The following is a 27,206-nucleotide window of genomic DNA, read 5'->3' on the forward strand; positions in this document are numbered from 1 at the left end:
TACCTTTTTCAAATTTGAAAGTAGCATATCAGGTTTGAAGCAACACAGGAAACTTCTCTTTTTAAACAGGTCTCTGCTATGCAGCAGCCTTCAGCAATAACGGAGTGTATCATTAAATCCAGCCTGTGTATTCAGCCCTGCAGTGGGGAGCTGGGCAGGCCACTTCACCTCACTGGCAGGAGTTAAATGTGATCCCATCTCCCCGGTCCTTTCCAGTACTAACACATTGTCATTCTCAGTAAGCATGTGTAGTAATTCTTGACCAATTCTGAAAAACTTTTAATTAATTTGCAGTACTTCTGGTCACACATAATTAAAAACTATTTTTATATCTTTGATTAAAAGAGACACAACCTTTTCTGCCTCAGTTCATTGTCTTACCCATTCTTAGTAAATCATAATCACTTCCCTGGAATTTCTTTTTTTTTTAGGAGTGTAATATATGCTCATATCACCTTGACTTCAGTCTCAAGCTCCCATTGCCTAGAAAATGATTCAGCAAATGTAACCCTCAGAAGACAAATACTACCTCATCTTGAATAAGTGAGGCAGTCACTCTTTTGGAACTTGGGCACTTCCAATCTCAGAATAGATGCTCAGATATATATTACAATATAATCAGAAAACCAAAGAAATTCAAAATTCACTTGAAGGATTATGCTGCCATTGTTAATATACACTGTATATGTGAAATTCTTTCTCAGCGTGGTGAAACGTGGACTCAACACATGATCACTCTGTACTCATTTAAAGATGCACACATAATAACAGACATTACTACATGTTAATTAATACATATTAATACACTATTGAAAGAGCACTGGAATAGGAGCCACCATCTCTGGTTCTAAAACAGACATACTTTCCAGTGACACGACTTGCTAGATCACTTAAACCCTCTCAACTTCAATATCTTTATCAGTGAAATGAGAACTTATTGACTTACAGAGTTATTTTCTCTGAGGTTTCCAAAGTAGGTCAGAAACTATAGCCAGAAGGCCATTCTGGCAGCTTGCCTGTTTTTACAAATAAAGCTCACTTGTTTACTTTCTTTCTACGGCTGCTTTCGCACTACAAAGGCAGAGTTGAGTAGCTGTGATGGACACCATATGGTCCACAAAGTCTAAAATATTGGCTATCTGACCCTTAACAATAAAAGTTTGCTGACCTCTAGTCTAAAAGATGATAGTTATGAATTTATCTGAAATACCATGAAGTGCTATTAACCTATATGATAGAAACTCTTTGTGGATTGGAATTAAGCAACTGCCATTTGGCTCAACTAGCTAGAAGAAATATTTAAAAGTTCAATTTAAACAAATGAAATAGCTCCTAATAGTCTCCCTTCCACTATTTGGTATTACTGAGGTATTAAATGCTAGCAGTAAATATTTGTTGCATTGAATGTTACCAACTGATTGACTAAGAGATTTTGCTTAAGAAAAGTAATCGATTGATGATTGATTCACAGAAACTTGATAGAACTGGTTTTTACAGCTCTGATATGCAAATTGTAATATTAGATATGCCAATCAAAGTGCCACTATGCTTGATTGTTTAAATCTTAATCTTTGAGAAGTGATTTTGCTTCGATGCAAGTTTACCTACATTTTCCAAAGCTAGGATGAAAAAATTGATGAATGAATGAAAAACCTATTGAGCTAAAGTGTTTCTGAAAATCATCTGCATGCTATTATTAATACTTTCTCAGTAACCATGGAGAGGAAAATGTTGTGAAAACCCAGAAAATGAATTTAATAATGCAGATATTCTGAGCCAAAATAGATCTATTCAGTGTGTGAAAAAAATAATTATTTTTTCAGAAATTTCAAAATTTCTTTCTCAGTGATAACTGACATTAAACAGTATTGAGTAATGGGACTCTCTCCTAAATATCTTTTTAATTTTGGTTACATAAAATTCATAAATATGTACTGATAAAATGTTTTTGAAATATTAAAATGGTTATTTTATCCTCACAAATTTCTACCTCCAAGTTGCCTCAATACTTCCAAATTAAAGAAATACCTACAAGGTCTCATATCATAGAGTTTCTGTCATTACATAGCTAGAATTATCTTTCACTATGACAGGACAAGAAGCTTGAAGACCTAGGACGTAAGAAGAATATTCAGGAGAGGAAAGGAAGCCTTACATCTTCTGGCCAGAGGATTCTAACAGAGGTCAGAAGAGAAAGGCAAGAAGAAGGCATTAGATAGATTGAAAGGCACAACAAGGGTAGAAGACCTAATGCTTCTCTTCCCATTAGGGTCTCTGGGGGAGTTCCCCAGAGGGCACACCAGGCTCTTTAACAACAGGGAACACCTCAAATCATTAAGAATGCCAGAGCAGCAGGGTCAGGAAAAAGCACAGGTTCAATCATCATTCCCAGGCCTCCTTTTCTTTCCTGTGCCTTCCACACTGAGTTAGAGCATATGGACCTGCCTTGGGCCCCTCCACAGTGAATAACAAGGTGAGGTCATAATACCATCTGGAGGGCTACAGATTCATCAAGGGCTGGATAAAGAAAATGGCAGAAGCTCAGAAGGATGTAGAGCACCCCAACAAACCAAAGGAGCCTGGGTCAGCAGGGAGGAGCCCATAAGGCCTCCATTAGCCAACTTTTGGCACCTATAGCCTCTGCAGACTTTAGGAGCAGTCACCTATTAATCTCTAAAACTGAACCCAAGCGCATCCCACCTCAAAGGAGAGCTGTCAAAGCAATGTCAAGGACCTGCAGGAGACCTTTCCTCTAAATCCCCAATTTCAGGGATATAATGCTGTCCTCCATAAATCCTGATGCCATGTTGAAAAAGAGTAAGGGAAAAGAGAAGAAATGGGAAGAATTGAGTAATTCTCTCAAGTAGATTGAGCTAAAGCTAGAGACATGTTAAATTATTAGATGAGATTAAATTTTAAATCTTATTGGGCTAAATTTAGTTTTTTTCGCACTGCTCAGTAGGCACTGTCCTCCTGAGGAAGATCAATTAAGTTATAGAGAAAAGCTACATTTTCTTTGCATTCCCAAATTGTAGCATGAATAAATTTGCAATCACACTATAATTATATTGTTTGGTTTAGAGGAAACATATTGATGAGAGCTTTACTCAGGGTCTAAGAAATCTCTGAAACTAAAGAAGATAGCTTTTCTCTGCATACTTACATATTAGAAGCTGCGTAAGATAATGGAGAGAAATGTGCTGGAAGGCAGACCTGAGTTCTAAGCCCAACTTAACTGTTTACTATCTGTGTGAGCAACTTAAAAAGTCATTTAAACTCTACAGCCGTGACATTGTGTGTTCAATGTGAAAAATCTAGGGAATCATTAAGCCAGATTACTTAGTGTCTTCATCTATAAAATGGGGGAGGAGAAACAGACGGGGAAGAAATAATGTCTGCAACCTTTTCCATTCTAATTTCCTAGTAGAAATAACTAAAAAGGCAGGTGTCATTTTTCTTAGATAACCAATAACCAGTAGCTTTTTAAATTGGGTTCAGTAGGAATTCACATATAGGCCATGATTCCAGAAAAGTTTGAGAGGAACTTACTGGCAGCTATGGTATTTAAGGACAAAATCAGAGTGACCTATGTGGGATTAGAAGTTTGCATCCAACTTTCAGCAACCTGTTTTGTAACAAATAAATTAATTTGAAAATCATTTCCTAGAGTAGTGATTAAAAATGGTAAGGGATCAAAAATTAGTGTGAGTCTCAAACACAAATGAGGCTATTATCTTCAAAGTAAGTAAAAGGCTTTTCAAGATGAATGCCTAAACCTGTTGGATTTCTTTAATTTTAATGTGAAAGAAGGATCTTTTGATTCCCCTACTCCCTTCCCCTGAAATTTGCTCATTTATACCAATAAAGAATTCAGTGGGTGCAGGATTGATCTATCAGCCATTTTCAAATTGCAATTAAGTTTTTTGGACTTCTAAAATTTCTGTTCAATGAGATCACATATGTTTTAATATTTTGGATGAAAAAAAGGAAATGAGATGTCCTTGTCAGTGAATCATTCATTGATCATATGGGCATATAATTCTCCATTAAGAAGTATGTGCCAGAACAGATCCAAAGAAAAAACAGTGGTCATACGTGTGACAATAATAAGTCTAGCTTTAGAGTTGCAGTAGCCTTCCACGTGCCAAGCAATGAGCTTTTCATGCATCTTGATCATTGAGACTGTCATGTGTGGTCTCATTAATTCACACCACACTAACCCTCCAATGTAAGTGTTGTTATGCATCATCATGGGGTAAACATAGCAGGAATTTTTCTGACTATACTCCAAAAAGAGATTTTAGCCATTAGTTCATCACAATCTAATAGCTAAACTTATTTCTAATGGTTTACGTATTTACAGCCCCAAGAAGTCTATACTTCAGCACTTCAATCCCATAGATTAACTATAACCACAGTAACTCTCTGCTCTCTATAAGCAAAGACTGCCATCTTGTGGAAATTGCATACCAAACAAACATTGTTATTCCATAAACTCAAAAGTTTTTCTTGTATTTATTAAGAATTTTGTAACTGGATTTTTGCATTGTCATACATATGCGCATGCGCACACACACATTATTGTTGCTTATAATTACAAGGTACAATTCTCCTTTAGGTGATTTTTCAAGTTCAATTTAAAAGGGCCAGTGCTTTGGAAAGATTGAAGAGAACATATCTCTTTGTTTATTATAAAAATTAATCCTGTTCGCCTTCCAGGCAGTGCATTATATTTTACCACACTTGCTTTGCCTAATCTTTAAATTGGGTTTTTGTTAAATCATAAAAAGGAGGCCATGGTGAGACCGTTCTGATGGAATTTCCAGGAGCACTACATTTTGTAGCAAAATGTTATGACAGAACTCTGGACTTAGAAAACACTTTCATTCCCTTCCAACACTTTTAGCCCATGCCAGCCTGTATTCCTGGAATCTGTTGTCGGGGTGACTGAGGGGTCATATGGTCCAATTGCTCTGTACATCCCCAAAGATGAAATCTCCCTGCAATGCCCCAGCCACTTGTGCTGCTGTGAGCATAAAATAAACCATACAAAGAGACTTTTGTGGCATAGTGATACTTGAGGCACCTAGAGGGTGCTTCCTTCTTCCCCCTCAGTGATCTCCTATCGCTCAGCTGGCTGAACCTAAAAATTCTGCAATTAAATGATTTTTTTTTTTTTTTTGGTTTAAGGCTTTTAATTCCTATTAGAATTGAAATAGGTGAGGTATAATATATATAAAATATATATGATGCATATATATGATGCATATATATATACACTTCAATAATTATTTCTAAAGTCTAAATATTTTCCAGGTTTAGAAAGAATAAGGAGAGAAAAGTAAATACGTGAAATGCAAGAGCCCCAAATACCACTGAGAAGAAAGTGCAGGCAGTAAATCAGTTCCTGAATGAAGGAATGAATGAACATGAACTGAGGGCATTAAAAAAATGGCTTCACAGTGTCACTCAAGCCACTCGGATGGAATGTGCAGTCATGGTTTAGAATAAATTTTGTACCCAAGGAAATGTCTGGAATGAAGTCATTCTTCAACTGTTTATTAAATGGATAGATGAATAAAACAGGAATGGAATAAATTAGAAAACAGTATCAGTCGTAAGAAAAAAGAGTAGGATCTGAGATCAGAGTTTAGGATTTATGAACCAAAAACTGTGTTAAGTATATTCCATCAGTAAATATGCACCTGCTCTGTAGTAGGCAATATGGAGGATGATGAGTACACACTCTAGAAAATGGAACAGACTAATCAAGTAATTATAAATAATGATAAGTGCTATGAAAGAAAATTCTTACACTTTCACATTGTATTAGTTCATTCTCTCACTGAAAGAAATACCCAAGACTGGATAATTTATAAAGAAAAGTTTAGTTGACTCACAGTTCCCCATGGCTGGGGAGGCCTCAGGAAACTTACAGTCATGATGAAAGGCACCTCTTCACAAGGCAGCAGGAGAGAGAATGAATGCTGAGCAAAGGGAAAGCCCCTTATAAAACCATCAGATGTCATGAGACTCACTCACTATCACAAGAACGGCATGAGGGAAACCACCCCTATGATTCAATTATCTCCACCCGGTCCTGCACTTGACACGTGGAGATTATTACAAGATGAGATGCGTATGGGGACAGAGAGTCAAACCATATCACACAACTATTGACCAATATGGTGTGATGCAAATAGGAGAGCAGGGAAATGGGATCTCATTTTGTGCCCAGATGTATTATCATTAAGCAAATGTTGCTGTGGTTGCCTTTTATATCTACAAGTACTTATAAACTCAAATTTAAGAAGAATTATTTGTTCAAAGATGATTAAATTTTTCCTCCAACGTATTCAATGGTGCTCTGACTACCTAGAGCCTTTAAGGAATGTGCCATTATTTTCTATTATTACAGTAAGAATGCTTAACATGGGTGCTATTCTATTAACAAAATTTTTAATGTACAATACAGTATTGTTAACTATAGGTACAATGTTGTACAATGTTGGGGCTGTAAATACGTAAACCATTAGAAAAAAGTTCTAGTAGTTTTCTAGAACTTTTCCCTCTTGCATAACTGAAGCTTTATACTTATCGATTAGCAATGCCAACATCATTTAAATGATATTCATTTAAATAGGCCAAGAAAGTAATTTTGATCCATGATTACATCTTTGTGTGTTGCCTAACACAGTGCTGGAAATTTCTACAAGTAGTTGCTTCTTTGGATCAAGAGATTGTTTCTCATGTATATTTCTTAAACCTGTTACTTGGAGAGCAAAATGAGGGAAGGGGAATGAAAGTCATGTTTGGGAAATGCTGAATTAAACAAAATCATGAAGTTTTCTTTTCTGCTGGTCTTCTGAGAGTCTTTAATAGGGTGACATCTTTGTAAATTTCCAAGAGTGTGTTTCCTGGAATTAATAACCACAAGGCCCTTTTTCTTTTTACAGAGGCTTTCTAGGTACTGGTTTGCTGTGAAATGCACTTTTGGAAATTCTGGAAATGCAAATGGCTTTTTCTGGAATGGAAGCTGAAATAAGGGTGACATATAACCCATTAATATTTATAATCATTTTAGTAAATTCAGTTAATCAAATTAGTTGCTCTTCTAGAGCAACACTCTAGACAGATACATTTCATAGGAAGCAAGGAGAAAAGGTCCAGGTTGTGGGGGAGGTTTCAGTACAGTCTCAGTCCTGGAGTGCTGGCACAGGGCACCAGAGCTGAGGCTGTGGGAACGTCTGGCAGAGATGACAGGGACGTGAGACCAACCCTCCACCAGAGCCGTGAGGGCTGGTCTCACTCTTGTTTAACTCAGATTCAACACTGACCCCACTTCCAATGCCCAGAATCTTCTTTCCTCTATCATGTTGCTTGTTCTTCTAGCCACATGGATGACATGAAACAGGTAAAAAGGTCACTGAAACTCCATTCTTCTCTCTTAAGTTTTAATCAGTCTCACCCAAAATAATCCAAGACCTTGGGCAAGAGTACAAATGTAGGTTCACATACCCTAAGTCTAGTCATGTAAAAATTACACATTAAACTGAAACCCGTTAGATATAATATATTCTATGTTTTTATCTGGACAAATATACCTTCATAACCCCTAGGAGTCCAGGTTCAGGTTTGTATGTGACTAGCCAGGAGGTCTGCACTGACCCAGGAGCACAGGGCTCTGGGGCCCTCTCTTTCCACCTGCAGCTCCATCTTGCACACTGAAGTGTCTCCTACCCAAGGCTTTATGCACCTGAGCTCACTCATCTGAGCTCTGTCCACACTCTCTACAAACTCTACCCTATAGAACTATGGTGCACCCATGGATGTAAGATCTTCTGCCAGGAGGACAACCCTGGGAATAGGCCTAGCAGGCCCTGGAAGCACTAAGCTGTTTGACCAGGGAATTCCAGGGAACCCAGAGGACGATGCGCACTCTGTGCAGGCACACAGCCTTGGCCTGGTCTTCCTTACCCTGTGAAAAAGGGCATAGCTGGAGGAGGGCCACAGCTAGGCTGGCCTCAGGTAGAGCCTAAGAAGCACTGGGAATTGAGAATAATTCCTGTATGAAAAAACATGCTTTAAAAAGCTGCAGTCTGCAGCTACCCTCAGACTCTGGGGAGGGGAAAAAGAAGAGGCAGAAGAAAAAGAAGAGGGTTTTTCCTATTTGAATTTAACTACTTCTGAAAGCCTCTGGTCAGCTTTTCTTCTTGTTTTCCAAGGTAAGATTACTTCCCCTTTGGCATTAAAAAGGAAACTAGATGAGTTGTGCGAAAAACCAAAAAAGATGGATTTTATCAACTTGAAACTTGTCCCAAGGCTTTCTCTCACACTGTGTTAAATAATAGGTCTTCTTAATTGAATTTCTTTGTGTGTAGCATATGCTGGGTGACATTATGCCAGCATCTTGCTCTAAGCAGCAAAACGTTCTTCATAAAAGCATTAAGATCCAGAGTATCATTCTGGATGCAGGAAAGGGACACAGAACTGCAGCAACTTGAAAGTGTATAAAAACAGTGCCTCTGAAATATGATTGTAAAAACACACTGCAGCAAACCAGGAGGAAAATATTTAGAATTACTGGATGGAACCAGAAGAAGAATAGGAAGAAAAGCAGAGAGGAAGCTGGGAGGGCGGGATGGGTGAAGAGAGAGAGGAAAGCATTGTGGTACAATGCTGTCTGTAGAATCAACGCAATGATGACTTTCCATTTCCTAGCACTCCATCTACAAGCAGATCTATATATTCATTTCCCCTTGACAGCCACCATCCTACAGAGGTGGGATTATAAATGGATGTGTTGTGAACAAGGGCAATAACTATGTCTGTAATAACACACGCTTATGTTCTTTATCCCAAGGATCCTGGAGCTTCAGCAGAATGGTGACATGGACATCTTGAAGCACAAATGGTGGCCTAAGAATGGCCAGTGTGACCTGTACTCCTCAGTGGACACAAAGCAGAAAGGAGGCGCCCTGGACATAAAGAGCTTTGCAGGGGTCTTTTGTATCCTGGCTGCTGGAATTGTCCTCTCCTGCTTCATAGCCATGCTGGAGACGTGGTGGAACAAGAGGAAAGGCTCCCGGGTTCCATCAAAAGAGGTACTTGATTGAGAGCTTTGGCTCTAAATTAAATCAACAAGCAGGCTGTATTTCCAGGGAGGACGAACCCAGGGAGGATAATGGGTTGGGGGTGGTCCTTGTTTCTTCTTTGAAGATTAAAAATAAAGTTGTGAAATATAAAAATTGGTAAGATCAATATCAATTTCCATTTTAGGCTATCCCTAGATCAGTGAAGAGGAGACTATAGTGTTTGAAAGACTTAGAATTTCATATACCATAATGGGCTTTGAAATTCTCTCAAATCTCAGAATAGATTTTAATTCAATGATTTTTAAAGGCCATGATTCCTTTGACCAGTTCACACAGATACTTACCACTTTATTTCACTTAGGTGTTTAACTTGTAAGTAAATTCCTTGTGTCTCTAAGATTAGCCCCCCAAAAATACAATACTGTAATAAAAATGATCAGAATTTTCTCTTCACCACTAGACTGCCTCCTTCTCTACTCATGTAGATTGACAGAAGCTCTTCGATGGCCCCAAGCTTATCAAATCCAAAATCCACATCATGGAAACATCCAAATTTCAATTTTTCTCCTTTACTCTGGAGCCAGCTTAACATCAGGGCCATATTAAATTTTATCTCACTATCTGAAAGAATAATTACAGAATTACACATATCTCTCTTGTAGTGGCCTGAGTGTTGTTTTCATCATGAAGTATAAGACTTATAAATTAAAGAAAATCTGAAGTTAAATCTTGATTCATTTATCTTATTTCCATTGGACCAATGAGGTGAAAATGTTTTAACTAATGAGGTCATATTCACTAAAGCTTCACAAATTGAAACAAAAACCAATCTGAATTTGCTAAACGATTTGATTTGATGGATAGCTTCAAAGAAAGTTTTAAACTTTCTATAGCTAGAACTTGGCTGACTAACTGATGCCTGAGGCGAATCCTGAAAGGATCTGCTTTAATGCACAATAAATACGACTTCTCATTTGCATATGAATTGTTGCATGTTAATGTATTTTTTTCAAACAGGGTGATTTCAAAAGTAGTGTAAGGATTCCTTCTTATCACCTTATATGCAAAATTGATCAGCATCATTTATAAGGAAAAGCTTGGCTTTAGCGAAGACGAATTTTAGCTTCCTACCTGTGTGAATGAGCATACATTCTAAATATTTGAAGAATGAATTATAAATTAATGAAGTCTTATTGTAGCATTTTCTTTGTGGAATAAGCTTCTGGTATCTCTGTTGACATTGATTCAATGCAAAAGACCACATTAATGCAACATTATAGCTGAGACTTCATATTTTTAAAAATCTGGAAAGTAAGGACTCCCCAAGCTCCTTATATTTTGAATTACTATACATGACATTAAAATTTTGCATTATTATATCTGTTGTTGGATGACTACATTACAGTTGCTGTGGGAACCATAAAATTATATGTCTCAATCCTCTAAAGTCTCAGTGATAATATTGCATACATGGATATTTTTTATTGAATTTTGAAATGAGAAGGGAGAAGGAAAAACAGTGATGCACATCAAAATATTTTTCACTGAGGAGCACTATAACAGCACAATGGAAAAAATACATACTCCATTCTAACTTGTGACAGCTAATCCAGGTCCTATGAAAAAAATATTTTCTCCTCTTATGATTAATAGATATTTTAAATTCTCATAAATTTAATTTATTGAGTTTGGCTATAAATAAGACTAATAACAAGGATAATTTTATTTCCTTCCAGTTTTATTTCTCAAATCTTGAGAAATATTTATTTCTCAAATATTTAATACTCACTTTTAGTGAAAATTATAAGGAATTTATAAATTGGTTTCAATTCCAAAAATCTGAGATTTTAGTTATATTTTTGTTTATTAACTGCCTTCTTACCAAGACGCCATTAGCATAGCTTAAAGCGTCTTTGGTTTTGAGGTCAGTTAGCATAAAGCTGGCCCTAAACTAAAGCTATCACTCCCATGCCCTAACTTGAAGGGGTCCCTAAATATCTCACTGACTTCACAATATTCACTGATTCAGGTGCTAGATACCTTGAGTGCATAAAATCCCTCAATTAGAAATTATTTTGTGTTGAGTATTGCTCTCTCTCAACAATCTCACATATCCTTGGCTTACAAGAAATAACACTTTAACAGTCACTAACACTTTAGTATGAAATAGCTGACTATATCATTTTCTTTCAAGAATGGAAACTTAAGGTTAGGAGTAAGTGGTTGAAAGGAACAAAAATTTAACTTGGAATGAGACACCCTGAAAAAGGAGGAAGCATGTATAAAGAAGAGGTGGGGTTAGAGTTGCCAAAACCGTAATTTCTATTGGTACAATTTTGCCTGGGCCTGTCTTTCATAGAATGGCAATCACCCATCAACTGCTTCCATATCTTTGTAGTTGCATGTGGCATATGATCACTTTAAAACCTTTACTGCAAGAAAAATATTTATTGTAGATAACCTTATCTCAGAATTGGAACCCCCAGAACCTAGCACAGTGCCTGGCTCATACTAGGTGCTCAATAAATATTTGTTAAATGAATAAACCACAAAGTTCAGTTAATTACATGTTTGCTGAACTACTTTTTTTTTTTTTTTTTTTTTTTTTTTAACCATCAAAGCTAGTACTGATGAGAACCTTATTTTCTTTTTCTTCATCTCCAGGATGACAAGGAAATTGACCTGGAGCACCTCCATAGACGTGTAAATAGCTTGTGCACAGATGACGACAGCCCCCATAAACAGTTTTCCACCTCGTCAATTGATTTGACCCCTCTGGACATTGACACTTTGCCAACACGACAAGCACTGGAGCAAATCAGTGATTTCAGGAACACTCATATTACCACAACAACCTTTATCCCAGAGCAGATCCAGACTCTTAGCCGCACACTGTCAGCTAAAGCTGCTTCTGGTTTCACTTTTGGCAACGTGCCTGAGCACCGAACTGGCCCTTTCAGGCACAGGGCACCTAATGGGGGCTTTTTCAGGAGTCCTATAAAAACAATGTCATCTATTCCTTATCAACCAACTCCTACCCTGGGGCTCAATCTGGGTAATGATCCAGACCGAGGCACCTCCATATGAGCATCAAACAAATCTCTTCACTGTTTCTTTTTTAGGACTCCCTTTGCAAGGAGCAACTGTAATATTGTGGGACTAACATGGATGTAACGTTAAAAAAAAGATCAGGATTATTAGTAACAATTCTAGTATTTTCCTCCCACCTTCTCCCTCTCCTCTCTCCTCTATTATTTTCTCTCTTTTCCCCTCCCTTCCTGTACATTTTCCTCCACTTTTTTTCATTACTCAACTTGTTCCCCAAGAAGGTAGTGTACTAGGATCCTATTAGTCTGCTTTTCATATACTGTACATCAAGTATAGGAAATGTGCACTGAGTATACTAAAAGTATATGCAGGATTAATTTTACATAAAGGCCTCTTCTGTAACATTTCTCTATTTTTAGAAATACAATTGCAATAACTTCAGTCTTTTTACATTCTTCTGCTGCATCCATACAATGCTCCACTGCTGTTGAGTGTCCTTTAACTGTGGACCAAAGGCAACCCCTGCAGTGTTTATAAAACAATTTAAAGACCATTCAGGCCACATAAGATGAGAATGCAATTTTGTAGGATTACAAAAAAGCCATTAATATGCCAGTCAAGACTACAGTTAAAACTACTCTTGCACTGCAACAGTGCATATGACCTTTATGTGATTGTACAGTATTAAAAGTTTTTTCTTATGTACAGTAAACTTTATCATATGGCAGAAGCCTCTATTGTGTTAAATAAATTAGTATTTCATATATATACATATATATGCACCTATATAATGTGTATATATATATAAAAAGGCGGCCATTGCTATTGCAATTCATTTAATAAAGCTTTAGTTTAAACAAAAGTATTGTATACAGGAACTATGTATAGTGCAGGGGTTCTTTTCAGTTAGAAAAGGCAGGTTGCTTTAATGTTATTCTGACTCGCATTGTTTGCCAACAGAAAATATTTTATACTTTTGTTATTAAAGCATCCAGGGCAATTTAATATTTGTTCCTAGATGTAACTCATTTGAATAGGTTTCGCATTTGTTATTCAGCAGTGTATAAAGCTAACCTTGATAATTTTACTTTTAATTAATTATCTAAATGAAAAATGCTATTAGCTGAACCACATCCACAACAGCACATAGAGCTCTAGGAGAGTTGAAACATAGATCATTGAAGGTTAATAATCCTCTTCCAAAGCAGCAAGTCAATCAATACAATTATGATATTTGGGGAGGGGTGGGAGCCCTTAAGAACTATTGATGTGGCCTTAAATTACTGTCATTTATTATCCTAAAGAAGAAAACATAATAACCATAATGGGCTCTCAACTCAACCCCCTTTTTTATTTAGTTCTATTTGGAGGAGTTATGTATTTTTTACATTAGTGCCAAGTATATAGAAGGATGACAGCAAAAACAGTGCCTCTTTGTGCACAACCCTTTTAAAGTAGCATTCTTACTTGTTAGAAATGTAGGATGAACTTTGTTTGTAATCCTTAAATTAAAATGTGGTAAGTAGGAAACAAGAACTTATTCTGTGTTTTTACGCAGCCATACACTTACTTTAATCTAATTCATTCTGTGGCTAGGATTGATATAGGAATCAACCTATGTGATTTGCTTTAGGAGAAATTAAAAGGTATATTCTTAAGATATATTATATTTTGATGCTAATTCTGTTCTGGGGAGCATCTTGTATTGTCACTGTTTTGTACTAAATCTTCAAATATTGTCTACTGTGTAAGGCAGAAAAATTTCTCATCATGCAAAAACCATTTTGTTTCCAGGGTAACAAGTACCTAAGTGCATGCACAACTTGTTTTCCCTTGTAACATTCATGATCTCATTTACAACTCTGATTTTAAAACAAAAAAATCTTTACAACAAGCTATATAGGGACATACCAGATGTTGCAGTGATTTTAGCTATCAACAAACTGTTAACCATGTACAATATTTAAAATAGGCTTATTTTGATGTATCGCCTATTATACAAACACACAAAACATTTTTGGAGGCCTCAGTTATGAGTGACAGAGCTTTCTGTGTATAATTTGTCTAAATAATTTGTCTAATAAAAATGTTTTCTAAACTTGCTCTCATACTATTGAAGTCTTAACTGTAAGATTTGAAAATGTTTACTCTCTCACAGATTGAACTAAATTTTTCTAAAAATTTATCTTGAGTTAATTAAAGCATAAATCACATTAAGTTTTACTAGCAGAACCATGCCAAAATGAGTGGCTCTCTAAAACATTACTAAGTGATGTCCTAAACCGGTGACTGCCTTTCTGCTATTTGAAACTATTTGAAACAACAATATATTTGTTTTTCTCTGTGGATGTCTCTGTGAGCACTTTTTTGGGAAAGATTTATCCTGTTTCATATAAGCAATGCAAGCATGATAATATCAGGGTGAGGGTGTGTTACATCAAAAAAAATAAGAAAGAAAAGAAAATTAAGGGTAATTATTAAACTTAGGATTTATTTCTTTAAAAATGCTTTGCTAGAGAACTATTCATCATGTTGAATCTATTAATTTGGGAATTAATTTAGGCTCTAAGATTATTTATAATAATTTCCCTGCATTTGAACAATATTTAATTATTCCAGCATCTAACACACCTAAGGGATATATATCTGAAAATGTATTTTGAAAACATAATTTAGTAAAAAAAAAAAAAAATAGTTCTCAATTGTTCTAAAGTTCCATCCAAAATAATTCTTTGAATTTTGGAACTAAGAGGAATTTTAGAGATCTAGACTATTGACCTCATTTTACAAATCAGGGAACATAAGATACTAAGATGCTGTGATATGCCCAAATGTTTGACAACCAAAAATGTAAACTGGGTCTTCTTTTTAAAAACTCTGCCACCCTTCAATCACACCAACATAGGTCCCCATGGACTGTAAATATAGACTCCACCTTCTCCTGTCACCAAGCCTAGGCTACAAATCTCTAAGATCCTTCCTTCCTTGTTTGGGACACATAGATCATCTGATTCCACTTTTACAAGTGGGAAAGTGAGTACCTCAGGTTATTTACCCAGAGCCATAGCTAGCGGCAAAACTAAGGTCAGTTCCTGTTTCTGTCTGCACTTGTTTTTTTGGTCCATTGTTTGTCCTGGTTTGCAACACTTAGACCAACCTGGTTATTTCACTACAAGACAAAATACCTTACATCCACATACTTTTATTCTACTCAAATGTCCAATTTACTCCACTGGCGAATCATTAAGATATCTGGTATCACTGTTCCACATCAGAACTTATGCACAGGTTTTGGTTTAATCATACATACTTAAAGTTATAAGACTGCCTTCTTCCTCATACCATTAAACTACAGGCAATTTGTCATGTTCGTAATCATGTTATTTTTCATCTCTTTTAGTTTGGGATTGGCTGTCAACTGAATAAATACTTTTAAAAATAGACTTTACCAAATGGTACTTTGCTTCATCAATTTAAATAAAAAATGGGAAGATCCATTTACCCTGCATGATACTTCTAAACCACACAATTGAATAACAAGTTATTACTGTTTTATAATCAGAATTTTCCAATGGTGAAACACATTCTGGATTATGAGTATAGTAAATCATGCAGAGAAGAGATTATGTGCCAGTAAACATAGGTTTTTATCCTTAAATATAAATGTCATGATGACTGATAAAGTACAATGAACTCACTAAAATTTGGCTTCCTTCTAGAGTACTTTTCTTACAAAAAACAAATCTTATAGCCAACCCTCATGACCAAATATTAATAAATGATTAACAGCTATGGCCATAATTATCATTTCAATGAAATTTGGTAGACAACCTGTCAACAAATATTTCAGAAGATACCCTCTTATGAGGCAGCATATGTGAGCTTCCCTAAGTAGAAATTACTTATCTGACACTGAAAAGGCAGGGAATAAAGCTGTAATTTATAGAAGATTTGATAGATGTAATTCAATTCTACTAGTGTTAACAGAGAACCTATTATTTTGAAAGCCACTGTGCTAAGCAGCTGGGCATGGCAGAAATGAATGTTTAGGAATGGGTCTGGGTGTGTTCCAACACTCATCTCTTTCCTGGCTCCGTATCAACATTCAGAATACGGAGGCTATGTTACAGAATGAGTCACCCCAAACCAGTACAGTGTTCTTGGTTGGGTGACTGACTAGAGCAATTCGTCTTAGTAGCTCTCAAGCACCAACTGAAACTGTCTTCTTGGTTCAGACCACCTCCTCAAAGAAGATTTGAAAATTTACCAACATGCCAGATCATGAAGCCAAATTTTCAAAAATGTGAAAATTCCTATAAGCCACGGAAAATTACTATCTAACCCTTCATCCTTATTGATACCTGCATACCATTCAGAGACTGACTCCTACCCGTAGGTGTCCTCATCAGAATAATGTAGACCATAATAACTCCTTTTCTATCCCTGCAAATCTAATGAGTCATAACAGTTCAAGCTCTGCAATGTTTCAACTTGCCTCAACAGGACAAAACATAGTAAATCTTATTCAGGCTCTTTTTCGTACTGCAACTAAAACTCCGTGCTACCTTTCCTGTCTTCTAAAATACAGGATGCAGTGTGGCCCATAAACCCAATGAATGTAAAGTATTCTTCAGGCTGCCCACCATGATGATAGCCTCCAACCCACACTTAACCTCCAGGAGACTAGAAACCTCATGGTTTTGCTTCATTTTATACAGCCACACAGTGGCATGGAACAGTTAAAGCACATAATGATTCAGCCTACCACTGGGATAGAAACAGATCAAGGAACTATCTCTCATTTCTTCACCTGAATTTTTCAAATTCTTATTTTTTCAATAGTATCCATTTGCTTTGTTTCCATGTAATATTGATGACAAAACAAAAATTGTTCAAATTTGAGAAATTTTTTTCCTATGGAAGGGCTCTATCTTGACTTGCTACAATTTAGGACTCAGTGACATCTTTTGACTAATTTTGTATCATAGTTCCTAGAATTTCTTCAGAATGAAGAAGAGAAACTAGCTGTGCTATTTGAACATATTACCTACCTCATAGTATAGACGTAGCTTGCCTAGTCTTCATGAGGAAGGAGGACCCGGTTTTCTTTCAGAGAAACCCCATACATTCCTACCTTGGAATAAGCAACACATTTCAACAGTCTCGAACTATTCATGATGTGGTTGAAAACTCACAAAATTTTCAGGACATTAATTCTCATTAATTAAAAACGAATTAAACTTTCGTAACAGCTGCTTTGCAAGGAGAAACATATGTCACAAAAACAAAGAATGATACAGTGTCAGAACCAGAGAAGGGATGACAAACATTGCTTTTAATAAATATTTTGCCAGTTACAAGATTTGAGATATGAGTAGAAAGCAAACTTTAATTTTTAAGTTGTTATATTTTATTATTAAATTGCTGCTACTGAAAAAGTTTAGGAATTAAGTAGCCTACTTAAGTGGCTGTTTTTAATTTTTAAAAATTGGACATCAATATTATTTTTTAAACACACATAAATACGTATATGCAAAGATAACCCATAACTCCCTGAATTTGAAAAATAAACAACTACAACTTGCATATTCGCTACACAAAAGATTCATAGTAGGAGGCCTTTAAGAATTAGTTCTTCTGATATCTGATATGTAATAAAATAAGATTCAATTTACAAAAATTCAAGTTATCTAAAGCTTTCAGGATCACAGCTATTTCCTGGAGGCAAGGGTATCAGTATCTATTTCATACTATGTAAAAAGGTATCTGATTGTTAATATTTAATTCCTTTCCAAAATTAGGTTGACTTTAAAATTAAATGCTAACCCTCTATTAATATTTACAAATGTTGTGTATAAGATTTATTGCTAGAAATAAAAGTACACTAAAATTAAGTTGCAAATAGAAGTTCCATATGTTCTACTTATCTCATTTGGCTTTTTTTTTTTTTTTTAAGACAGAGTCTCGCTCTGTCACCCAGACTGGAGTGCAGTGGTACGATCTCGGCTCCCAGGAACCTTCGTCTCCTAGGCTTAGGTAATTCTCGTGCCTCAACCTCCCAAGTAGCTAGGACTATAGGCATGCGCCACCACGCCCAGCGAATTTTTGGTATTTTTAATAGAGATGGGATTTCACCATGTTGTCCAGGCTGGTCTTGAACTCCGGACCTCAAGTGATCTGACTGTCTCAGTCTCCCAAAGTGCTGAGATTACACCACGCCCAGTCTTATATCATTTGACTTTTTAGTGCTAGAAATAGTAACTGAATAACTAATATGCTCAAGTACTTCTCTAGACACTGTTTTTCAAAAAAACTTTGAACATACCTGATTGACGTAGTTGACATGAGGTATGTAATACAAAACTCTATTCACACATGATGTTTTTTTAATGAGTACAATTCTTTTTTCCAAATCAACTTATTAGGAGTTAAAATTAAAAATAAGCAGTGCAGCAATATATACATATAATTGGAACTCTCAGATTGTAATTCTGTATGACTAAACATTTTTAAATTTATTTCTCACTCACTCAGATTTCTCCATGAAAAGACAATAAAAATGACCATAAACTGAGTACTATATGTATGAAAACCCCTCTCACATTTACAGCCTCCAAAGTTTTTGATGTGTCCAATGGCTCAATCACCAATCATAAATATTTTTAATTAAATGAATTTTTAGATTAAATGAAGTTTTAGATTCCTACTTCATAACTTCATAATCATCAATTTGTGTCTCTTTCTCTTTTCTTTTTAATGAGTTTAGTACCGATACAGAAACTTTAGCAAGGCTTCAGGGAGAATGTTGGGAAAAATACAATCGCATAAGATCAATCAGTCCACCAACAAATACTTTCTGAGCACCTACTATTAGCACAGTACCCTAAGGCAGAGTTCTCCTAACTGATGTACCAAGGCAAGTGCCTGGGCCAGCTATGCTTCCAGTGTACTGAAGCTTTGATCCTCTCATTTCCTCATGGTGGCCGGGGGGAGGGGGTGACTGGGCTGAAATTCTGCCTGTGAGCAGCTCTGCCACCCAGCTTCTCCTGAGAGAGCTTCCAAAGTTGGAGAAACAAAATATAAACATTGGAAAAGTGAAGTAAAAACTCATCGTATAAATAACACCAGAATACATGAATATAAATTACACCATGCTGAAGAGTATATTTGTCAAATTAGTGGTATAGAAAAAAATATTCTATGAGAGGAGGAAAAGAATAATGTAGGCTGCAAGGTTTGGAATGGTTTCATGGAACAAGTGGAAAATTAGCCTAATCACCAAGAATGTGGAAAGGTCAGAAGGATGCTTTTGTGCCGGAGGTTACAGTGCAACCATAGGACAAGCATTGGGAAAAATGTTCAGAGGCACAATAGACCACGATCTCTGGAATATGGGCTTTGTATCAGAGAGCAGCAAAAGGCAAAGTGTGGGTGAGATTGCGGGATGCGTGGAGGCTGAGCTCAAGAGAGAATGCTACATCCTGTTTATTTATGTATTCAACATATGTTTACCCAGGTCCTGCTGTGTGCAAGACACTACTCTGTGTGTTGGGGATACACTGGTAAGCAAGACAGAAATTCATGCCCTCATGGAGTTTACAGTTAACTGAGGGAGACAGACAATAAACCAGAAAGTAAGTGAAGGATTAGTCTATTGGAAGGTGTAAGTGATGTAGAGGAAAACAAAGCAAAAGAAGAGCAAGGAGCAGGAAGGCCAGAGCAGAAGTGGGGATCTTCTATTTTAAGTAAGGTGGTCAAAGGAGGTCTGACTGATTAGCTGACATTTGAATGAAGCTTTAAATGGAGTGAGGGAGTAAATGGAGCTAGTCATGTTGCTCTCTGGGGAAAGGACATTCCAGTCTTTGGGAACAGCCAGTATAAAGGCTCTGAGGTGAGAATGTCCTGGGCATGTCTAAAGAATAGCAAGACAATCAATTCAGCTGGATTAGAATGAGTGATGGGAGAAGGGAAAGAAGAAATAACAAAAGACTCACATTACAAGGCTTTGTAGGACACTGAAGATTTGGGCTTTTATTCTGCCTGGGTTGGGAAACCACTGGAGTGTTTCGAACAAAGTAGAATGACATTTACTAGTTCCAGCAGGCTGATCACAAAGTCAGATATAAATCAGTCTTGGAATCATAACTGCCAACACTTTCCCACCCTGCTTTGATCGTAAATATTTGCTACCATTTTAAGTAGAGTGAAATAGGAAAGTGGTATGGAAGTGCCAGTTGCTGGTCCTTGAACCATCAGAGAGGTACTGAAGCTGGGCTGACGCTCACAGAGGCTCACAACCATGGAATATGTGAAAACCTCTATCAGTGTCAATGGGAAACAACTGAAGATTTTTAACCAAGGGAGAAACAGGCTCTTTGAGGGGCAGTTTAGAATAAGTAAACTGGTAGCGATTCATCACATGAAATGAAGAAGAAAAAGAGGCCAATTAAAAGGGCTGGACAATAATTTCGGTATGTGCTGAACTTCCGAAGTAGTCTAGAAAAGAAAGAAGATACAGAGAGTAGATAGGTGTTGAAAGAAGAATCGAGAACTTGAAGGTTAACTGAATATAGAGTGTAAAAGAGAAAAGCAAGTCAAGGGTGATCGATTTCTCAAATTCAGATGCCAGAAAGATGGAAATAATTTTACCAAGAAGTGGCAAAGTCAGAAGAATATCTAGTTTGTTAATTTTACTTTTTCCTTGAATTAGAGGGCTTGGAAGAAGAAAGGATAGAATCGAGAATCGTTTATTTGTTTTCCTTCATTGGGAGCATGAATGATGAATTTTTAACTAATGATGGGGAACTGAGGGATCATCTAGAGTCCATAATTTTTCAACTGTGCTCCCCAGATTCCCAAGGGTTTTTTTACTCAGGATGTATGGGGATGCCACTGGGCTGAGGTGAGGCCCACTGGGCTTCACTTACCACAGCTCTGCTTTGATTTCTTCATTTGCAGTTGGTCCCTCAGTGTCAGTGGGGGTTGACTCCAGGACCCCCTCAGATACCAAAATCCAAGGATGCCCGGACCCTTATATAAAATGGTGTCGTATTTGCCTATAATATATGCATATAACATGCAGATTATTCTGTATAATTTAAGTCACCTCTAGATTATCTCTAATATCTAATACAATGTAAATGCCATGTAAACAGTTGTCATACTGTACAGTTTAGGGAATAATGACAAGAAAAATGTCTGTACATGTTTCGTACAGAGTGTTTTTCGGAATACTTTCTATCTGAGATTGGTTGAATCCATAGATGTGAAACACACAGATCCAGAGGTCTGACTGCATTCGACTTCCAGTTAAGATTTCGTTCACCCTCTGGAGAATACATTACTGACAAATGAACAAAATCTCAAGTCAAATGTTTTCTGAGGCCTGTCATAGCATTCGAACTTTAATTGTCTAATTGTTAGATTACTCTTCCTTCCATTGACTTTGGATTGGATTAAAAGTAGTTCTCTACTGGTTCTTCAAAATAGTACAGAAGAGGCCTCATCCCTTTCTCCTACACAAAATGTATCATGTTTCCCACGTGGTGAATACTCAGAATTGACCGAACTGCCCTTCAGCGTGGTCACAGTGATTCAAATCGCTATCTTGAAATAGGCCCAGTGTCTCCAAGGTCCTTAAGGACCTTGGCTTCTAGTGATTTAGACTCACTAGAACCAGGCAGCAGACAGACATACCTGAATAGAAATCCAAAATAAATGTTTCTAAACACAGGCTTGTCTTAGAAAAGGAACAAAATAAAATTAGCCCAAACATTAAAAATACCTGCTATGTTCAAGCCAATATACTTGACACTACAAATCAAGAACTACGGAATGAACTGTGTTTGTTTGCCTGTAATTGTGTGTTTTAGTTCCGAGTCTGTTTCAGCATGAGAGTTCAGAAAGCATTCACTAACACAGTTAAGAGTACTCTAAGAGACTAAGAGGTAGGTCTGAAATACTCATCATCACAAATCCTGCGACACCAATTCCACTAACACTTTAAAAGGTTAGCTTTCACCAAGCAGATGCCATCAGAAAGATGACTCAGATTTTGTCCTGGATCTTGTCTGCCGGCTTTAACCACCTTTCAACATTGAGGCCATAATCATGATTCACTTTTCAGAGGTCAAAGCTGATATACCGGCTGGGCGCGGTGGCTCAAGCCTGTAATCCCAGCACTTTGGGAGGCTGAGGCGGGTGGATCACGAGGTCAGGAGATCGAGACCATCCTGGCTAACATGGTGAAACCCCGTCTCTACTAAAAATACAAAAAACTAGCCGGGCGTGGTGGCGGGCGCCTGTAGTCCCAGCTACTCGGAGGCTGAGGCAGGAGAATGGCGTGAACCTGGGAGGCGGAGCTTGCAGTGAGCCGAGATCGCGCCACTGCACTCCAGCCTGGGTGACACAGCGCGAGACTCCGTCTCAAAAAAAAAAAAAAAAAAAAAAAAAAAAGCTGATATACCAATTCTAAGAAAAAAATATCATATATCAAATATAAAACAAGAAATAAGTAATATGCATTTTTATAAATTTAAAATAACTGTTAAAACCTGATTTCCCAAGTATTTGAAATTATAATTCTTTACTATGTGCTCTTGCCTCACAGCCTTGCTTTTAAAATATAAACCATGAATTACACACGCACACACACACACAAAACTAATCTTATAAAAGAGATTCAATTATGTACACCTTTTGCACTAAATATCAACACAATGTAAGACTTTCAAAGTAGTTTGCAGAGGCACATGTTTCTGGACTGCAATTAATACAATATGTGGCATATATCCTCAAAGAGAACTATTTCATATGTAGGGAAGTTTAACCCCTTCTCATCTGAACAAGCAAGTCACTAATTTCTGCTGCAATGTTTGTCCTCGTGGGAGGGAAGGCATGCTGACCAGGTGCCAGGCTCAGTGCTAGGCACTATATACGTGTTTCACTTGATTCTCGTAATAACCCTGTAAGTTTGCTATTGTTGATACTAATTGAGCAGATTAAAACAAAACAAAAGTAAGACTCTGGAAAGTTAAGTAATCTGGTTGAGTTCACACAATTAGTAAGCGACCAAACCAGAATTCAGACTCACATCTCTCTAACTCAGAAACCCATGTGCTTTCCACCTCAATGGGCTGTTCCAGGATCAAGACGAGATGGAGGTAGAGGGTCCTACTATATCCCTTACTGATGGAAGAGGTTTGTACACTATGGGATCCATAAAAATCAGCTAGTCCTCAGTAGCTACGTATATTTGTAATACAGAAACTACAAGTGGTAAATAAAAAGTCACAAAAGATGAATACAGATGAAGCATCGTAGGAGCTTAGAAAACACAAACAGATTCAGAGAAACACTCTGCCAGATAAGAATCTACAGAAAAGACTGCTCAAATACCAGCACAACCGCTCATGTCCCTCTTGTATTCTTTATTTATGCTAATGGTGGTGTTAGTGACCTATCTGGTCTTCTCCCCTCTTGCTTAGAGTCCCTTTAATGAAAACATTAGAAAAACCAACCCTTATTGAGTCCACTCGCCTAAAGCTTTAGTACCTGGTCCGCTTTTTCCAGCCCTGCTGCTACAAGACAAGTTTAAGCACGTGCTGGCCTCTAGCTGGAAGCCTTGCAGTAAGTCTCCCAAGCGTCACTCTTTTCTAGCTCACATTCCACCTACACGTCTCACTCGATGGTCTTATTAAATTACTTCTCAGGTCATGCTACTCCATAATTTAATTTTTTTCTGTGGTATTTCTATGGCCCACTAACTAACAACCAAGCACCTCAGCTGAGATCCCCTCTGGCGGGAAGCACTAAGGCACCCTTCACAGAGAAGCAGCGTTTGAGCCAAGGAGGAACGATTTTGACAATTGGGAATGTGAATGTAGACTGCAAAAGCAAAGTGCAAAAAGGAAATAAGAAACTATCATTGACAAGTAGGGGCCAGGGAGTAAGACTTTTGGCTTGAATCAGGAAGTCCCGTGGAGACAGACAGAAGATGAAAAAGAAAAACTCATTTGTTGATTGATTCAACAATTGTATTTGATATTTTCAGTCCTTTTTATACACACACACACACACACTCTTACACCACCGTATCGCAGAACATACAGACATGCAAGGCTCTCGAAGCTATTATAGAAGAGATATCCTGTAAATGCCTAACTGTGACATAAGGCAAAGTATGATGTATTCCATAAAAGTGATACAATGTATTACAGAAACTGAAAGAAGGGAGAGATGATGCTCTTCTAGGTAACTTTTTACAGAAATACAGATATAACTACAATTTAAATTTATATGTAAGTACTTAAAATAGTCCAGAGTATTTTGAAAATTCAGAGAAAAGAAAGATCTTTTCTCACAGGTGATAGAATATCTTCATGGAGAAGAGAGTTTTGAAACTGAGCCTTGAAAGAGAATGTACAATTTTCACAGGTATAGACTAGAGAAAGACTTTTTTTAGGCAAAGAGAAAGATCTCATCCAAGTCATCAGGGAGGGTAACACAAAGCATATTGAGAAAGATCAGATAGTTTGGCTGGAACACATGGGCGAGGACAAGCAGGACAGAAGACAACCAAACTACAAAATCAAATCCAGCCACCTACCTAATGTTTGAGTTTCACGCCTTTTACAATCCATTCTGTCAATTTTTGAACAGCTGTGAATACTGGAAATGTGATGGTGTTTGCAATCTACTGGGGAAGAAAGATAATTTAATAGGCAATGACAATAAATTGGAATAAGTAGTAATGAAAATGCAAGGTGATTTTCCACTCAGACCAGGGCTAGGAAAATCTCCCTAGAGAATGGGATTCTAAGTTACAACTGAGGGAGAATTGACCAATAGCCAGGCAAAGGAAATAGAGGTTGTTCAGACCGTGTGACCAGTATATGCAAAGACCTACCTGAATCCAGAGGGCGAGATTTATTCTAAGGACTGAAAGAAGTTAAGCTGATAAAAGGAAAATATCAAGAAAAATTTTAAAAAGGCATGGAACAGGCCTTGTAATGCTTCATTAACCATGATAAAGAATTTAATACAAATTCTTTAAGAAGTAATGTTCCAGGATCACTAAGAAGTCATTGAAGACTTTAAAGTGATGACCTGATCATGTTCCTATTTTATTTTATTTTATTTATTATACTTTATGCTCTAGGGTACATGTGCACAACGTGCAGGTTTGCTCTATATGTATACATGTGCCATTTTGGTGTGCTGCACCCATTAACTCATCATTTACATTAGGTATATCCCCTAATGCTGCCCCTCCCCCCTCCCCCTACCCCACAACAGGCTCCAGTGTGTGATGTTCCCCTTCCTGTGTCCAAGTGATCTCATTGTTCAATTCCCACCTATGAGTGAGAACATGCAGTGTTTGGTTTTCTGTTCTTGCGATAGTTTGCTGAGAATGATGGTTTCCAGCTGCATCCTTGTCCCTACAAAGGACATGCATCTTCTTATTTTAAAGAATCACTTTCACTGCCCTGGGGGAAACTTCAGGAATGTGAAAAGACCTAAGAGAGGCAGACCAGTCAGAAACTTGTGTGGCAATCCACCTAGAGGAAATAGTCCAGTCCAGTAGTAAAGAGGTGGAAAGGAAGGAAAGAGGTGGAAAGATACTAAAGAGAACTGTAGTGGGAATGGGGTCTGGGTCTGGGCTTGTAATTAACATCATGGAAGGTAATAAAGTCATCCAAGGAATATGTGGGTCTATTTAGCACAAAGTAAGTTCTGGACATCCAACACTGAGGAGGATCAGCATTTGATCAAAGGACTAAAGAGTGTGTTAAATGGAAAAACTAGCTAAAAGAAATGTGGAAAGAAAACTATAAGAGTGAGTGGTCTCAGATGTGAAGAGTAGAGAGTATTTCAATAGGGAGTGGTCAATATTGTCAAGTGTTACTCAGCGAATAAGCATATCCATGAGAACGAGCAACAGATAGGTCTTCAGGCCCCGGGTGAGAACAGTGTTCAGAATGGTGGACTAAAGCCAGACTGCAGCTGTTGGAAGAATAAGTGGAAGGACACATACACTGCTCTCCCAAGGAATATGGTGATGAAGGAGAGGTGAAGGCCAGCAAAGGAGCTCAACCTAGCAGAAAAAAATGGTATCCCAAGAGGGTGTTTGTTTCAAAGGTAGGAGACACTTGAGCACATTTAAATACCAATATGAAGGAGCCAGTAGAGGGCAACGCTTGAGAATACAGTAGCAAGCAGGGCTTTGAAAAGGTAAAGGAATGAGATCCAGGGCACAATTCCTCTGTAATAAGAGAAGGGACACCATTTTTTTGTAACTGCATGAAAGGCAAAAGTATGGATGTGAATGCAAATAAATTTCTAGGTTCAATTGCCCGATGTTGAGTGAGAATTATGTTGGATTCTATCTTCTACAAGATGGAGGAAGCAAATCACTGGTGAGCGTGAGAGGTCAGAGATTTAAGAAGAATAAAGAATAGAAGAGCAACATAGTAGAACTGATATACAGTTTTGAGGGCTCAGCTGAGGTTAGAGGTCATGACATTATCTTGGCCTGATCTATACAGTTGCATATTTTTTTCAAATATCCTCAGCAGCTTCTAGTTAGCCAAGGGCAGACAGACTTGGATTTAACAGAGACTTGTAGAGTAAGCGGTAAAATGACCACTCAAAGTGGTACTAAACAAAAGTTAATTTTAATGGGGTGTCCCAGTGGTGTATGAAGTATAGTGAGAGGCCATTTTGATTAGGGTATGAAAACTGTGCTTCATCTTATCCCCACAAATCTCAGTGGCTAATAGATTCAGAATCCAGGTTCCTTCTATCTAGTGACTCTGTTATTCCCTAGGACTTTGGAGTCCTCTGCTGTGTCTTCTGCATCCAGTTGGCAGATGAGGTAAAGAGAGAACATGGAGGATTGTGGGAGTTTGAATGAACCTGACCCAGAAGTAGTGCACATCACTTCTGCATACATCCATTGGTTGTCACATGGCCACATCAAAACAGTTTTGATAAGCATCTGACTTGACTACCCTAGAGGCATAGAGTCAAGTTAGCAGGCTTTGTAATAATCTAAGCATGAAG

At 37.4% G+C, this 27,206-nt stretch overlaps 1 protein-coding gene across 1 annotated transcript in view; it reads left to right on the forward strand.

Moving 5' to 3' along the window:
• Positions 1-14,244, forward strand: part of GRID2 (glutamate ionotropic receptor delta type subunit 2) — a 1,499,636-nt gene extending 1,485,392 nt beyond the window's left edge. Inside the window, exons 15-16 of the mRNA XM_017959328.3 lie at positions 8,864-9,104; positions 11,760-14,244. Coding sequence (XP_017814817.1) covers positions 8,864-9,104; positions 11,760-12,182 — 664 coding nt within the window. The 3' untranslated portion in view covers positions 12,183-14,244. The remainder of the gene's footprint in view (positions 1-8,863; positions 9,105-11,759) is intronic.
• Positions 14,245-27,206: the final 12,962 nt, after the last annotated feature.

This window comes from Papio anubis, chromosome 3, assembly GCF_008728515.1.
Source record: "Papio anubis isolate 15944 chromosome 3, Panubis1.0, whole genome shotgun sequence".
NCBI classification, from domain to species: Eukaryota; Metazoa; Chordata; class Mammalia; order Primates; family Cercopithecidae; genus Papio; species Papio anubis.